The 17,396-nt window shown below is 44.9% G+C and overlaps 1 protein-coding gene across 1 annotated transcript in view; it reads right to left on the bottom strand.

The window, feature by feature from the left end:
* LOC147903896 (uncharacterized) overlaps positions 1 to 14,558 on the bottom strand; it is an 88,263-nt gene extending 73,705 nt beyond the window's left edge. Inside the window, exons 1-4 of the mRNA XM_087372615.1 lie at positions 14,481 to 14,558; positions 14,287 to 14,354; positions 14,109 to 14,206; positions 13,927 to 14,027 (exon numbers count right to left, since the gene is read on the bottom strand). Coding sequence (XP_087228741.1) covers positions 13,927 to 14,027; positions 14,109 to 14,206; positions 14,287 to 14,344 — 257 coding nt within the window. The 5' untranslated portion in view covers positions 14,345 to 14,354; positions 14,481 to 14,558. The remainder of the gene's footprint in view (positions 1 to 13,926; positions 14,028 to 14,108; positions 14,207 to 14,286; positions 14,355 to 14,480) is intronic.
* Between the last annotated feature and the right edge of the window lie 2,838 nt (positions 14,559 to 17,396).

The raw sequence follows: 17,396 nt of genomic DNA, 5'->3' as shown, positions 1-17,396 counted from the left end.
GAGTTAACCTGCTGAGAGCATCTGCAACTACATTGCGTAGTCCTCTAATGTACTCGATGGTCATGTGAAAGTTGGCCAGAAACTCAACCCAACGTGCTTGTCGACGAGCATTCATGACTGGCTGAGTAAAGATATACTTTAGAGAGTGATGGTCTGTCTTGACCACCGAGTCGGCTCCCATGAGATAATGTTTCCAAGAGCGATAAGCATATACAATGGCAAGAAACTCCTTATCATAAACCGGGTATCGGGTTTGGATATCAATATGTTTACGGCTGTCAAAAGCAATAACTCTGCCTTCTTGCATCAAGACTGCTCTTGTAGCGATGTCGGAAGCGTCGGTCATGACCTCAAATGGAAGGTTTGGGTCAGCAATAGCCATAACAGGTGTGGTAGTGAGTGCTTGCTTGAGTTGTTGGAAACTATACTCTGTTTCGGGAAGCCACTGAAAAACTGCTGTGCTTTTCAATAATTCGGACATAGGAGCTGCGATTTCGGAAAACTGATAGACCTTTGTATGGTAGAAGTTTGCCAATTCGAGAAAAGAGCGGACATCATGAACATTCTTAGGAGTAGGCCAGAGTTTCGGATTACCTCGACCTTCTTGGGATCCACAGAGATGCCTTGAGCGGAAATAACATGTCCCAAATATTCGAGTTGGGTCTTGAAGAACTCACTCTTGTCAATGTTGATGTAGAGAGAATTTGCGCGGAGAACTTCAAAAACTTGGTGAAGATGTTGTTTGTGCTCATGTAGGGATCTGCTGGAAACGAGGATGTCATCGAGGTAAAAGATGACGAACTTATTGAGGAAAGGCCTGAAGATATCGTTCATGAGAGATGTCGTTCATGAGTGTCATGAATGTGGCCGGGGCATTGTTTAACCCAAAAGGCATGACCAAACATTCATAGTATCCATACTTTGTTCGAAAAGCTATCTTGTACTCATCGCCTTCTCGTATGCGAATTTGATGATAACCTGAATGAAGATCAATCTTTGAGAATTGTGTTGCATGTAGAAGTTGATCGAAGAGGTTATCGATGCGAGGCAATGGATACTTGTTTTTGATAGTGAGCTTGTTGAGGACTCGGTAGTCGATGCAAAGGCGCATTGACTTATTCTTTTTTTCCACAAGTAGTACAGGAGATCCGAAAGGGCTGCGACTCGGCCGAATGTGACCTTTGTCGAGTAGCTCGGTCACCTGTCTTTGGATTTCTTCATTTTGAGTGTAAGAAACCCGATAAGGAGGTTTCGATGGTGGATTACTGCTGGGAATAAGTTCGATTGGGTGATCCACTGGTCGTCGAGGTGGTAACTGCTTTGGCAATCCCTGTGGAAAAATATCCAGGTAGGGCTGGAAAAAAGGTTGGTTGAGGTATTCAGCAGGATCCTTTGTTGGTGTCTCCTCTACTGCCATAACCAACAGAAGTGAAGTCTTTACTTGACGTTTACGAACCCACTTCTTTACTTGTAGGGCAGAGGCAACTGGGGTTGAAGGAGAGTCCCTAGAACCAGTTAGCTCAATAAGTTTTCCCTGGTGGACAAACTGGATAGTATGGCTGCGAAAACTGATTGATGGATCATAGTCATAGAGCCACTGTTGTCCAAGTATGACATCGTACCGAGAAAGAGGCATGATGTCGAAGTTCAACTTGTCCGTATAATGTTAGATGCGAAAAGACAAGTTTTTGATCCTGGTGTTGCACAAGAAAGTAATTCCATTTGCGAGTTCAATCTGATAGTCCATGAGACTAGGACTGGTGGTCAACCGAAGTTTGTCGACCATAGAACTAGCTAGAGCAGCCACTGTCGATGAGGATAGTGACCGTTGTTCCACGAATCGATCCTTGAACACAAAGTACTTGAGTGGCCAGGAAAGGTTCGGGGTTGCTGGCAAGGCTCAGGTGGATGGTATTTGCCATTCGAACAGCTTTGCCTTTCTTGTCTTGTGCTGGGGTAGCATCTTCTGTCTGGGAAGTGCTAGGTTCCATATTGGAATTTTGCTTTGGTCGCTTGGGACATTCGAACCATCTATGGTCGCCTGTACAGATGGTACAAAATCCTTTTGTGCTGGAGTTGTTCTTCTTGTCAATGGCCGCACCTTTATATTGGGGATGTCGGTGATGACTTTGTGAAGAAGAAGAGGCGCGATCCTTGAAGGAGCGCTTCTGTTGGAATCCAGCATACGATTTCTAAGACTTCTGGGGATCTTGAGACTGTCGTTGACCTTGATTACCAGAAACAAGCTGCTGGTATCCAATGCTGTATCGCGATAAAGGGCTTCCAAGGCTGCAGGCTGGATCACGATAGAGGCTGGCGAAACCAGGCTGCTGGTTTCCAAGGCTGATTTGCGACAGATATGGCAAGCTGACGCTGATCTAGCGCTGCAGGCTGGCAGCGAACCAGGGCCGAAAACTGGCGAGACTAGGGGCTGCATATGGCGAGGGGAGCAGGGCAGCGAAATGGCGAGGGCAGGGGCTGCGCAGGCAGGCCAACTTGTTTGACGAAAATCTGTACGGGCGTTGAAATGGATTGTCCCTTTTGTCTTTTAGTTTGTGCTGCCTACGTTGGGTGGTTGCCCAAAAAATTTAAAGGGTGGGTTTATTTGACCCTTGGGTAATCTAGGGTAGACCTAAGGTTTGGGGCTGGGTTTTCCTTTTTAACCCCTCTAGGTACCCTTTTTATAAGGTACTTGGTTCCAAAAGGTGTGCCTATTCGAAGGGGTGTGACCCTTGGAATAGGTGCACCTTTTCATGAAGGGGTGTGTCCCTGTTTTTAAAAGGGGTGTCCCCACATGAATAGGTGTGTCCTTTTTGCCACGATGGGGTGTGTCCCTTGGGTGAGGAGTCAAGACTTTTCATCAAAAGGTGTATCCGATGGTGGAAAAGGTGCATCCCTTGGTTTTGGGACTGCCCAAGCACATGAAAAGACACGATTTTTGTCGTGTCCATTCACATCAACTCGTGATGTGTGGACGAACCTCTCGTGGGCATGATGCAATTTGGGTAATCTCTGACCGACTCACCATATTGGCTAGATTCATACATATAAGAGAGATTGTTACAGCTACCCAGCTTGCTCATTTGTTTGTTGAGAAGCTATTTCGCCTATATAGCTTGCTGAATGAAATAGTCAATGACAAAGATGCTGAGCCTGCTAGGCTTCTGACGGGCTGTATTCAATAAATTGGATACTCAGATCACCATGAGTTTGGCTAATCATCCAGAATTGGATGGACAAATGAGCTCGTTAATCAAACTCTGGAAGCCATGCTAAGAGCTTATGTCTCCCTAAGGAGGTCTACTTCGGAAGATTATCTTCCTTTGCTGGAATTTCCTTACAGTAGTACTAAGCATTCAGCAACCCGAAACAGTCCATTCATGCTGATGTATGAATGCCTAGAGCCCCTTTGGGTAGTTGGCTTACAGAACGTTAAGGTGAGCTCTACTGCTGTCTCCTTGAGTTTTCTAAGAAGGACAGCGGCTTTACTTGAGAATCCCAAAAGATTCTCAAGCATTGGTCCTATGTATAAAGTATCTCATAGCTATTGTGGCCCAATTTTTTATAATTAAAAAGATCAATGACACGGCATACAAGTTGCAATTACCTAACAGAGCTTGGGTACATCCAGACTTTCATGTCAGCAGACTGAAAGAGGCTTTGGGTGATAACTTGGTCTATGAGGATTAACTCATAAGATTGAAAGATCTGTCCATACCTCATGAACCAAAATGCCATCTGGATTATAGGGCTGTATTCAATAAATTGGATACTCAGCTCACCATGAGTTTGGCTAATCATCCAGAATTGGATGGACAAATGAGCTCGTTAATCAGACTTTGGAAGCCATGCTAAGAGAGCTTATGTCTCCCTAAGGAGGTCTAATTCGGAAGATAATCTTCCAGCAAAGGAAGATTAATCTTCCAGCAAAGGAAGATAATCTTCCAGCAAAGGAAGATTATCTTCCTTTGCTGGAATTTCCTTACACTAGTACTAAGCATTCAGCAACCCGAAACAGTCCATTCATGCTGATGTATGAATGCCTAGAGCCCCTTTGGGTAGTTGGCTTACAGAACGTTAAGGTGAGCTCTACTGCTGTCACCTTGAGTTTTCTCAGAAGGACAGCCGCTTTACTTGAGAATCCCAAAAGATTCTCAAGCATTGGTCCTATGTATAAAGTATCTCATTGCTATTGTGGCCCAATTTTTTATAATTAAAAAGATCAATGACACGGCTTACAAGTTGCAATTACCTAACAGAGCTTGGGTACATCCAGACTTTCATGTCAGCAGACTGAAAGAGGCTTTGGGTGATAACTTGGTCTATGAGGATTAACTCATAAGATTGAAAGATCTGCCCATACCTCATGAACCAAAATGCCATCTGGATTATAGGGAATGACAGCTTAGGAACAGGACTATTCTAAAGCTGAAGGTTAGATGGAAAGATCATTCAAATGAGGATAGCAGTTACGAAAGTGTTGATCCTCTTCAACCCCAATTCCCAAAATTTATATAATATATCTCAATCCTTCTCTGTTTAAGGGAGGGAGAATGTTATGTCCACACATGGACATAACTAGGCTAGTGTCATGGAGGTCAGGTTAACCTATAGTCATGTGTCCAAACCATGGGACGATTACGACACGTAGTACCTTTGGTACACTAAGGGGAGTCTTAGGCTTGAGACATCTAACACATCCTACATCTATATAAGTGAGAGCCCTTGCTCATTTGGGGCATTCTCAGGAGTGGGACCTTCTGAGAATACCCAGCTAGGTTGAGAGCCAGTCCAAGCCTGTGTCTCCTTAACATCTGTGTGCAAATGGGGCTGCGTGGTACAGGACGCGTAGTCTTACCTGGGATGGACTATGGTTGGAGGTTGCCTGACCTCTAGCTGGGGGTCATCCTAGGGAAAATACAGTTGGGTGGAGACACACCAGCCGATACCACATATGTCCGTGTTTGTATATTGATGTTGCTCTATGCTTGGGCTGATCATTGACCTGACCTGGCGCTATACTGCTGTTCGTGTTGCATTTGCTGATTTTCCACTGGCTGTTCTGAACTACTGTCCACTGTCAGTGGGTGCAACCATCAGCCTATCTATAGCTGTTTTTCAAGCTCATTCAGATCTTAGTTTTTCAGAAACCACCATCTCTACTAACAAAAATCCTGTGTCAAGGACTAAAGGCGGTAGCCTTTACTCTTATTGCTATAGCCAACAAAAATGCACTTGGCAACTTTGTCATTCGATTTGCCTCTCATCTGCTGAGGCACATGTGCATAGGCTAAGCATCGAAACACCATAAAGTAGTCCACTTTGGGTTTCCTATCATACCATGCCTCAGAAGGCATGAGGGTTTTTTAAGCTTTTGTGGAGCATCTGTTCAAAACATGCACGGCAGTCATGATTACCTCCATTGGGAACTTGTGTGGCAACCTCTTTCCTTTGATCATGCATCTGGCCATCTCCATCAGAGACCTATTCTTCCTCTCAGCAACACCATTTTGCTGAGGTGTGTATGGCACTGTACACTGATGCTTAATACCTTTCTCATCCCAATACGCCTGGACATGTATCCCCCCTCCCCCCTTGTTTTGTACGGAGGGTTTGAACTTTGCAACCTGTTTCATCAAGCCTTGCAACAAATGTTGAAAACCCATAAATACCTCAGATCTTGGTTTTAAAATGTACACCCAAGCAAATACGAAGTGATCATCAATGGAGGTCACAAAATCAAGATGCTTCCCAAGTGATGGTGTCCTCACTATCAATGAGCTGTAATTTCCAGTCAGCTCTCACTAATCCATCCTTAGGAAAAGCATTCTAATGCATTTTGCAGAAATGCATCCCTCACGTATATGTCTGCCAAGAAACAGGTCTCGCACAATACTTAGCTCTTCACATAATACAGAGAAGATAATGCATGAGTCAGTTGTGAGGACAAAACAAGCAGCATCAGCTTGCAAGGCTGTGCAATGCAACAAAACAGTGTATGCCCCTTAGCAGGCGGAACGAGGAGCAGAACTCGAATACAAATGATTGTATCAACAACCAGAAGTCAATTCCACCCTTATTTCATGGCGCACCAAATTGGCTTCCATCAAGCATTTTTCTTGAAACGTAGACGCTAGAGGACCTTCTCTTGAGGCAGGACAAGCTTGACCTAGAAGAGCAGTAGGGATCTGATACCAAATGTTCGAAATGGGGGTGAGAGGAGAGGGATGCACTGAGAATGCAAGAGTGGTGTTGCAAAGAAAGATCAAAATGAGGAATACATCCTCTACAAAGGAAGCTAACCCTAGGGTGCAGATGTATTGAGAATGCAAGAGTAACGTTACAAAGAAAGACCAATTGAGAATGCAAGAGCGGTGTTACAAAGAAAGACCAAAATGAGAATGCAAAGAGTGAAAATGTATTGAGAATGCAAGAGTGGTGTTACAAATAAAGACCAAAATGAGTAATATATCCTCTACAAAGGAATCTTACCCTAGGGGAAACCTCCTAACTCCAAGGGAAATGTGCCCCAAGGGTGTGTTCACACCACACTACTCAAAATCTAACAATGCCATGTAATAATTTTGGAGGGGCTTCATGCACTCCTAGAAAGACGCTATACATACTCCCACTTGGAGCTCTTACTTGTACTACATTAACATTTCAGTTTATGTGTTTTCTAGTACTCAGCGAGGGCCTTAGCGAGCCCTTCGCTCCAGCCCACTGTGGCTTGTATGAGTTTACTTTGTTCCCGCACTTTTGTCCCATAGGCCCGCGAGGCCTCCCGCGGACGTTAATACATCTTTCTTTCTTTCTCCCCCGGGACACGAAACAAGCATATGGCCCCTGGATGTAGCCACCTCATCAAATATTTGGGACTTGAGTTTGGGGACAACTAAGGTGGAATGCATGTGTGGAAAGAAGAGTCATGGGAGGGTTGAAGACATTATACAGCTTTCAAAATAAATGCAAGAAGGCACATCTATAGGGCTGTGAAATGAGAAAGTTTCTGTACATACTTGTACAAAGAGTAGTGCTCTACGGTTGGCCCAGCATGGGCACCTGGACTATCCAGGGCACATTGGAAACGGAAAGAGACTATCCACAAACGTTTTCTCATCAGTGAGTTGGGGGTTAAAGCCCAAACTTTATAACTCATCCTGCTTGCAGAGACAGGGATGTTACATCTTGAGGGGGAGGCATTATGCCGGTACATGGCCTACCTCAACAAGCTTAGAAAAATGGATGCAAGCAGGTCCCACGCAAGGCAATGGAGACCACAGGGTGGCACAGAGAAGGGGCTAAATGGATGGAACTGGGGAAGTACCATCTGCCATCATCCAGACGATCTGGTCATGTGCAGAAAATATGCCAAGACCCAGGGCTGAAAATGAACTTTAGAAGTCCATGCCCGTACAACTGCTGAGCAGCCTCCAGAGCTTGCCATGTGTCAGAGTCTGACCCAAAATCCTCGAGGAACCAGGTACATCTTTGGGTCCTGCCCACGTAGCAGCTGTGCTGTACATGTGGCAGCCTTGCTTTTGCTGTCAGCCCATGTGGCAGGCGCAAACACTGCCGACATAGTATCTATAACATACCTTGGTGCACCTCCCCCATGCTCTCCTCATTCGGGGGCTCCCAGATGGGGAGGTGACCATTCCAACGAACACTTCGTACAGAGAGCTCCCACAAAGATCCCAAAAACCTACAGCAATCCCCTGCCTTGGATGCTCTATGGTGAGCAGGTGTACTGCTCCTAATGATGAGAGTTCCTCTAACTATACCATCTTGTACAGGGTGCTCTGCTACTGGCTGTAGGTATGCACCTGTTGATGCTGCGTGATGGGTGAGAGCTGCCTCAACGCGGAACTACTAATCTGCCCCTGGATGGGGCCTTTTATAAGGCTGGGAAACCCCTGACTGGCAGACCCAGTCAGCAGACCTGCCGACCCAGTCAGGTCTGACCCGAACAGCTACAGACTGGGCCAACCCAGTCTTTGCAGATCCTACCCAAATGTGCCATGTGCATATATCTGCAGCACTGCAGACTTTCAGTCTGCCCACTCCTGGACTGCCAACTGGAGGTCTATGTAGCTGCCGACGTGCTGCAGTCTTCCTGGACTATTTAAGGCCCTGTACCACTGTACTGCAGTTCCGTACCTGCTGCTGCACCAGACATGTAGTCCTGGCCTCCATAGCTGCAGCTGTACCTTCCATACCTGCTGTTGTACAGTCTATACCTGCTGTATGCAGCCACAGGTTTGCCCTACCTTTGACAGACCTTAAACTGGACAGTGTAGCAGCCTGGCTTGTGGATCTCCATCTAGATCTGCCCATATGGCATCCAAACCTGATGCACACAAAGCAGCCTCTCATGCCCCCCCATTCCTACACTGGCACCATGTCCCTGTACTCTCCTCATATGGGGACTTACAGGTGAGACAATGGACCTCTTATTCCAACACCCCCTCACTGTGGGCTTACAATGACCCAAAGACATATCCAATCCATCTGCTCCCTTTCAGAAGCTCTCAAGAGTCAAGACATATTGACAAGTATGTCCAATCCAATCCTGATACGAACATACTGGGCAGCTTCATGTCCGGCCCCGCTTCATCCTTGCCCTCCAAGCACCAAACCAGTACGCAAGTACAAACACAGTACTATCCTTCAATGGCACTGTCAAACGCTGTCTCACGAACCCACCAAATACACCAAGCCGCTCAGGCACAAATCACTAGGTACCTGGTACATCCAATTGTCCCCTTTTGAACATGGGAACCCTCTGGACCCTGAAATCTCCTAGGCCTATTTCAACCAGCTATGCAACTCTCACAACACAACACACATCAGGGAAACCTGGAATTTATTCTAGTCACCTTAAATTCCATTTGCTAGTGCTTTCAATTATCACATGATTCTACATAGTGGTAGAGTAGTAGACAGGCTACTAAGCTCAAGATAAGATCTGGGCAAACATTTGGCTACAATGTAATTTGTGATGAATCAATCAGCCAACGATGTAATCTGTGATGACTTGATCATCCAACTGTATGCCCTATCTATAAACTGGAATCTTGCTATCAAGCTCTTTTAAGTATATGTATCTCACGCAGATTTATGAAGAGTGTCGCTTTTTGACTTACTACTAGTACTAGGCCATATTGGGAAAATGCAGATGGATATGATGCGGGATATGGACGTGAAAAACAGTTTTCTAACATCCAAGATAGAGAGCTTGGAAGCTCAGGTGATTATTCTTCAAGACGAGAATGCAAAACTGAAAGCAAACACACACGGAGATGAAGGGGCGCTCCAGCCATCCCTACACAAGGAGCTGAACACCATTAGGGAGCAAATGAAGCAGCTCAAAGGGGCAAAGGGGACGTTAGAAGAAGGATGCAAGATCATAAATGAACTGAAATCTGAGAATGAAAAACTCAGAAAAGACTTGGCTTTCTTGCAAGACACTATGAAGGGTAAACATGCTGAAAATCAAGAAAGGAGAGGCTGCAATCTTGGAATGGAGCGATGTGGTCAAGAAAGGCACTGCTGTCCCCAAGAAAGAGTTCATTTCATATGCTCTAGAGGAGGATAAAAGGAGAAACAGTAAAGCCCTAAATGTCTTAGTCCGAGGCCTCACAGTAGGAGATACTCCTATGGCAGATGTAAATGCTTTGATCACCAAAATGGGTGTGAACCTGACATGTGAGACAGCTTGGAGAGTTGGTAAGCCCGATGCACCCACAAGGCCACTTGTGATGAAGCTCCAAACAGCCATGGATAGGAAGACCCTCATGAGCACAAGGTTGACCTTGAAAGGACCCCGGATCTACCTAGACGATGACCTCACCCTCCTACAGCAGGAACACCGGAGAGTAGATATGGTACACATAATGGCAGCGAGAGAAGCAGGGAAATGGGCTGCATACAGAGATGGTAGGGTGATCATCCGAGAGAGAGGAGATCAGGACCGGGGGGAGAAGGAAGAAAAGGAAGAGAAAGAGGAGGGTGAATTATGACGGTGTCGGGCCAGAGGGACACAATGTGGACTGAAAATTGCAGTGTGGAATTGCAATGGCACACTCTGGTCGATCCACGTGGTTTCTCGGAGACATACACTAACAGAGACATGGTCTTCTACACTGAGACATGTGAAAGCCCAGAGAGAGGACTGCCCACCGTGACAGGATATACATGGGAGTCATCTCATAGGAAGGAGATGAGGAGTGACACTGGTGTGCAGGGTTCGGGGGGAGTGGCTATCCTCTTTAGATCACACATGAGACCTCTCATATCAGTCGCACGGAAAGAGGAGCATGCGCGACACATGTAGATACGAGTCCAGCTACCAGACGCACGACCGATTCTCATAGCAGTGTGTTATTTCCCTTCAGATACTTCATCCTATGCACGTGAGGTCAACACAGAAGGGCACATTCCATATGAGTCGATTCAAGATGATATCACTGAATTCTCCAAGCAGGGGGACATCCTTCTTCTTGGTGACTTCAATGCTCGCACAAGGAATAGGCAGGTGGGCCTACTGGATTTTGCATCGGATTCCCTCATAGTACCAGAACTAGATGCAGCTGCTCGGGATAGTGAGACACTTTGCAGATGCATCACATGTGAAAGAGTATGGATGACATGTACTTGAGCTAGGGGCTGTTCATGATTTGATCATTTACAATGGTCTACAAAGATGGCCATCATCCGGTGGTCTCACTTGTTTCCCACATGGCGGAGGGACAAGCACAGTGGACTATCTATTGGGCTCCTTGGCCTTTACCTCACGGATATATGCTTTTATTGTGACCCCTCCCCCACTCGGTGCTGATCACTCATACCTAGCTTTTTATATCTCTACCACTATGCCAGCCATAGAGAGGGTCCCCCCCGCATCCACTCGTGTACAGATTCACTTTGATCGTGCCCTAGACCCCATCTATGTGAGCAACTTGGCGAAGGGACTTCCAGCTCTACTACTTGGAGATGTTGTAGACCTCGCCCACACCTAAGACACCCTTTCCACAACAGTCATGGACGCAGCCATCAGGTCCTTCCCCACGACTCGATCTACACATGCCTCACTAGGGAAGATGCCACAGAACCCTTGGTATGATGATGGCCACCTGACATCATCCGAGGCACAACGGGTTTCACGACGACTGACACGTCGTAAGCGGCGGGCCTTCCTCATTCGTAGAATGGACGAGGTGATCAGTTCATTCTGAGGGGGGGATCCCACCATTGGTTGGGGGTTTCTATCGGAGGGGAAACCACCTATACCCATCATAGACCCAGGTGTTGGCACACTTATCCAAGAGATCAGCAGCCATACGGAGGCACATGGGCAGCAGGCTCTAGGGCAGGCAGGTTTCCAGAGACAGCACTCCACTCTAGACCACACCTTCACCTTGAGGGCTATCATTGAGGAGGCGAGGTCGAGACACCAAAAAGTCTACACTTGTTTTGTAGACTTTCGGAAGGCCTTTGACACTATCCTGCGATCCCACATGATCAGGAGACTACAGGATGATCTCCACAAAGCATAAGTACCTACGGATCGTCGCCCATTAAGGCACAGAATAGCTGAAGCGTTTTTGAATAGGGTAGCCACCATTTGTGTAAACTGCAAACCAAACCCCAGCCTAGCCAACACTTTGAGGATGAATTCCCATCTCACTCTGTCATAGGCTTTATCAAGGTCAAAGCCAAAGAGTATTTTTTCCCTAAATAACATGCATGATCCAATGCTAGGGAGACATTTAAGATATTATCAAAGATGTCAGCCCTTAACAAACCCGAACTATTCAAGGTGAACAATATGTGAGCAAATATCTCTGTTTTGAGTGCCAGCGCCTTGACAATCACCTTGTATGAAGCATTCAACATTGTTATAGGCCTCCAATCCCTGAACTTCAACCATGATTATCGCTTGGGAAACAGCTTGACTAGACCCACGTTAATGTCAGGGGAGAGAGATCCCCTAGCAACAGCAACATTTGCCATGTCCTTTAGGCCTCTCCTGTGCAGTCCCAAAACTCCTTGCAAGAATTCGAGTGGAAAGCCATCTGACCCTGGTCTTGATCTAGGGGGTGGTCAGCCTATACGAGTCAGTTAGAGGGAGAGTTCGTGTCCCAAGAGACCTATCAGACTGGGTTGAGAGCACGATCGGAGTAAAGCAGGGATTCCCTCTCTCACCGACTCTCTTGGGCTCTACATTGATGAGATTACATCGTTCATAGACACACTCGATTAATTTGCACTTTCATGAGGGCTAACTGATTTGCTCATACCTTTTGCCCATAACCTTGTGCATACAAACACATTCTTACTCTCAAAGGGGATGATCCTAGGTACATTCTATAGCACGATAGTCTCTAATACACTAGCATAGTTCTAGCCCCATTTAACACACGAAATTTAACTTTTGGATATGAAAAGGTGTCAATCAACCTCTCAACAAGTGTTCATACAATTACAACCCGGTCAATTTCTAAAACAATCCTCCTCCCTGAATCCCCCCCCCCCTGCAATCAATCCAATCCATCTTACTCCTCCAATCCACAACATGGAAGAGCGTTGTTGTTATGATGAAGACCTTAGGGGATAAAGAAAACTTCTTTAGCCTCCCTGCAGCTTGAATGAATGATAACATAACAATCATGGAAGAAGATCCCTGGGAAAGCTTGAACTTCCAAAGTACAAGGGCCGAGGTGATTTCGAGAGATTCCTCCTACTCTTTGCTGCTACTTGTAGAGCTAGAGGAGATCAATAAGACGAAACCAAAGCTGCTTGGTTCCCTATGGCCTTGGTAGATGAAGTCTCTGAATGGTACCTCAACCTTCTAGTGGAGGAGTGAGCCACATGGGCACCCTATTCCCTAACCAATTTAAGAGGCGGTTTAAAAATGAAACGCCTTCAAGACAATCTGGCACTCCCAACTTGGCAAGATCGAACAAGGCCGCAAGGAAGAATTGCACACATATTTGGGCCGAATGAAGTGCCTAATTGCAAATGCGAGCCTCGCCCAAATGATAAGTAGATGACCGCATGGTTCATTGTCGGCCTAAAAAAGATAATCCGCAAGGCTAGGAGGCGATGGAGCACCACTAGCAGACTTGATGATACAGATCCTTCTGTATGCATATGACATAGTCCTCCTATCATCTTTGGCAGAGGGACTACAGAGACATCTAGATGCCCTAGAGGTGTTTTGCAGAGAGAGAGACCTAATGGTTAACCTTGGGAAGACCAAGGTCATGATTTTTAACACCTCTTACGCAGTGCTTCACCGACATAGCTTTACATACCAGAGTCAGCCAGTGGAGATTGTGCAGTCCTACACATACTTGGGTGCAGTTTTCACAGGGCCAATTTTCACGATGACCCACGCAGCCAGAGCATGACTCACACGAGAGCATGGTGCCTTAATGTAGATTAGCACAAGCCATAATGTAGACTAGCAAAAGCTTTGCTTGTTAGGTTAGATCTGTCCGTGCTATTTCTATTTCATCTCTTTTTTACGAAAGCACTCGCTAAAACGTTATATTGCACGTTATACAAACGAAATCAAGATATCTAAACCCTTTTCACACTCGTACCCTCAAACAACATAAGTAAATAATCAAACTGATAAGGTTTTACACCAGACAGTTGGTTCACTAAGCTGGTAGCTCAGATTTAGCGAAGTTACAGTCATTTCCAAAAAGGTTGGGTAGCCAACGATACAGTCTCACTGCTATGGCCAAGACAAGCAGAGACTATTACAATGTCATAGGAAGCACAAGCAGATCTACGTTGTTAACATTGTTATTCCTTCAGCTTCTTGATACAATTGGTGATATCCTGAAATCACCCAATCGAAACGTCTTAAAACTTAATTCACTTCGATTATCTATCTCGCACAAAGTTCCTTACCTTACAGGCACTTTGAGCTCGTTCGATATTGCTGACACGTACAGTGCAAATTCACGCTCTTCATAGAATCCAATGAGGTAAATGTGCGCCAGATTTGGTATCTGCAGATCAAAACAGTAAATTTGAGACTGCTGGGATCTGCCCTCCCTCTTCCTTTATCCATAGCAACTAATCATCCTCACCTTTTTGCAAGCGAGAATTGGATGATGTACCATTGGTTGCCCAGCCAAGGGGAAAAGCGGTTTTGCAAGATTCAGCGAAAGTGGGCGAAATCTAGTTCCTGACAGATCATGAGCTATAAAAATTAGCATGTATCTCAATTTCCAAAGAACACCTGAGGGATCCTTTCCGCCGCATTACCTTTGGTTGGACCACCGATCATAATGACAGCTACATTCGTCTCCTCGTGATTTGTCATGATGACCAATCTGAAGAAAATAAATGTAAGGATCCCAATAGCTCTTCTACTTTTAAATGTTCTGTGACAAAGGGCTGCAAAATCAAAGTTTTCTGAACGGCAGGGCACTGCCAGAAGGAAAAGGATAACAAATTGCCTGGCGAATTTGTTGAACAGAGTTTTCACGTCGGCCAATTTAGGATTGTTGTAACTCCACCAAGAAGCAGATCGGGTGAGCGACCTTCAATTGGCAAGCATGCGAAACAGATCAAAGTAAAAGTACGTCGGGAATTCAGGATTGGCAGGGCGGGCTACAGGGGAGAAGAGAAGCGAAAAGCGAGTGTGGAAGGTGCAATGGGGAGGCGGATCTGGAATTGGGCAGGCTAAATATGGTGAAGGGAGAGAGAATTGCGGGCAAAGGCTGCAGATCCGGGGGAGAAGAGGGAGTGAGAGAGGAATTAGAGAGGAGGAGGAGGAGTGAGGGAGGATGAGAAGAAGCTATTGAGGGGGGAGGAGAAGGGGGGGATAAGGGGGGGGATATTCGGGGGGTTTGCATGGGCGAAAGGGAGAGGAGCATGGTGCAGCTGCTTCCATGGCTGCCGGTTAGTCGGTCAAGTCTGTCACCTCCTTCATACACACACAAGAACGTGTGTAGCGCTGACTCCCACACACACTTTTTGTACAAACGTCCACTTCCCTATCTTCCCTCTCTACACACATACACACATACAAGTCCAACTTCTCATTCCTATATAGGTCGCTTTTGTAAGCATTGAAACTAACACTCGCCACACTATCCCCATCACCTCCTCAGCAATCAATTGCTCCACGCTACAATCCCCTGCACATTTGCCTTACGGGCTTGCTAGCTTAGCTTTATACTACCCAAATCTTTTCATTGGCTCTAATGCTTGAACTACCATGTGTTTGGAGGGACCAACCTCAAGTAAAACATGCATGATGCTATCTTTTATAGCAAAGCATGCACCAAACTCTTAAGTATTCGATGATTAACTACTAACATTGGTATCCCCTTGCAAGAAGGGCATTGCTAGCAACATCATGAGGACCTCTTCTATAGAGCCCACCAACTTGGAGTATCACCTCAAAACTATCACATGCAAAACTCCCATTTTCATAACATGTAAATCCATAACCTAGAGCATGGGTAATCCTTAAGGGATCGGTGAAAAACCCCTCGAGGGCGAGCAAATGAGCCAATCTCGATCTTTTTATCCATATGTGCTTGCTTTGGAACCTAAATGTGCTTCACAAGGTCAGGTGTCTTTCTAGCCTTGTGTGGGCATAAGTGCATTTATGCTAGCGGTAGGTTGCTACCAATTTGCATGCCTTGGGTTCTTAAAGGCATTTTCCCTTGTTTGCAAAAGGGTCTAAGTACTTTCATGCAAATAGGTGCATGGAAATATTGGCCCTTGCACCCATGAGAGACTTCTATTGAGGAGCTCTTGCTCTAAGTGGAGGTTGTAGGGCAAAGTGAAGTAATCTGGGTGGGTGAAAAGGTGAGGCACAATCAAATGTAAGGAGGTGTGGGGGTTGTGTGGGTGTTGTATTGGTGGTGGAGCCTTTTTTGTCGTGGATATCACACATGTATGGTTTTCCAAATAGGAAGATGGCCGGTCTACTGAAGATAAATTTCAAAATAAGGAGAGTGATTAGCAACCACAAGGTCGTCACAATATTTCCCAATTGTAATTACCAACAAGAGTGCAATGTGTAGACATAGAGGGTGCACAGACAGATCTACTAGCCTCTGGGGAATACTTATTTTTCCTTTTTAACACTACGTTGCTTGATCCTCATCAAACTTTTTGAATTTAATAATTGTCTTTTGTTCTTTAATTGTGCTACTAATGAAACAAACAAAATATCTTCCTCCAAACTAACCAATTAGTCTTATCTAGACCACTCTAATTTAACGACATGAGTTTGAAGGTTTCATTCTTTTATTAGCACCCATAAAGACTTAGAAAGCAAAAGGCGACTATTATAGTAACAAAAATTTTACAAAGAAAATACTAAATGCACAGTGTTTCCTACCCTCTTGTTAATTGTTTTATTTGCCTTAAATTGCTCTAGACTTTTAAACATACTTTTTTTAGTCCTACCTAGAGACTTACTTGAAGCATAGTAGCATTGCTTGGCACTTAAAGGTCCACATACAAAGATGACTCAAAATTCTACACAAGTATATATAAAGAGGAGATTTGAATAAAACGAAGTAATTGGTTATAAGTAGAAGATCTTCTTCTATAAAAGTGGGTCTTCTTCTTTTGATAAACACTTTGAGAAAAAAGGTAAGTCTAAAGTTTACTAATAGAAATTGGCAAAAGCAACTCTGAGGCTTAACAATGATATCATAATCTAAATTATATATTAGAAGAGGAAAGGTAACACCAAAATATATATTAGAAGAGAAGAGGAAACATCACGTCAAAGGGGGATCTATGGCTCCTTCATTATGTTATGCATCAACAACTAGTAAAGGAAGGTGTCAAGGGAGAGCAAGGCACAAATTAATGTTGCTTTTTTCAATAGATGCAGTGCAACTTGGCAAAGAAAAAACCCATCTATAGACATGGTGGCAAAGTCTAAATGAGTATACATGAAGAAAATCTTACCTTTATTGGTGGGCTACCTCCATTTGTTGGTGTGCACATGTACATGGAAAATATGGTCTTTGGCAAATAAAAAGCCCATCTATAGACATGGTGGCAAAGTCTAAATGATTATACATGAAGAAAATGTTACCTTTATTGGTGGGTTGCCTCCATTTGTTGGTGCCCACATGTACATGGAAAATATGGTCCTTGGATCTTGGAATTTTAAGTTACATTTATTTATAGAAGACCCAAGTCCCAAGATGGAAGAGAGAAAGATATATGGAGTTCCCTTTTCTATACTTTTGTCCTTGATTTACATTGGTGGGTCTACATCAATACATGTGAGGCATACTATTTCTATTTTAGAAAGAGAACCACACATGCAAACACAGTACTAGAGTGTTAAAAGGTATGGATGAAGACAAGAGGCAAGTAAAACATTAATTTACCCT

The sequence above is a fragment of the Dipteris shenzhenensis genome, chromosome 3 (genome assembly GCF_047967505.1).
Source record: "Dipteris shenzhenensis isolate YYH24624 ecotype China chromosome 3, Dip_SZ_1.0, whole genome shotgun sequence".
Lineage (NCBI taxonomy): Eukaryota > Viridiplantae > Streptophyta > Polypodiopsida > Gleicheniales > Dipteridaceae > Dipteris > Dipteris shenzhenensis.
The sequence above is the reverse complement of the archived record's forward strand: the minus strand, read 5'-3'. Positions and strand labels throughout refer to the sequence as shown.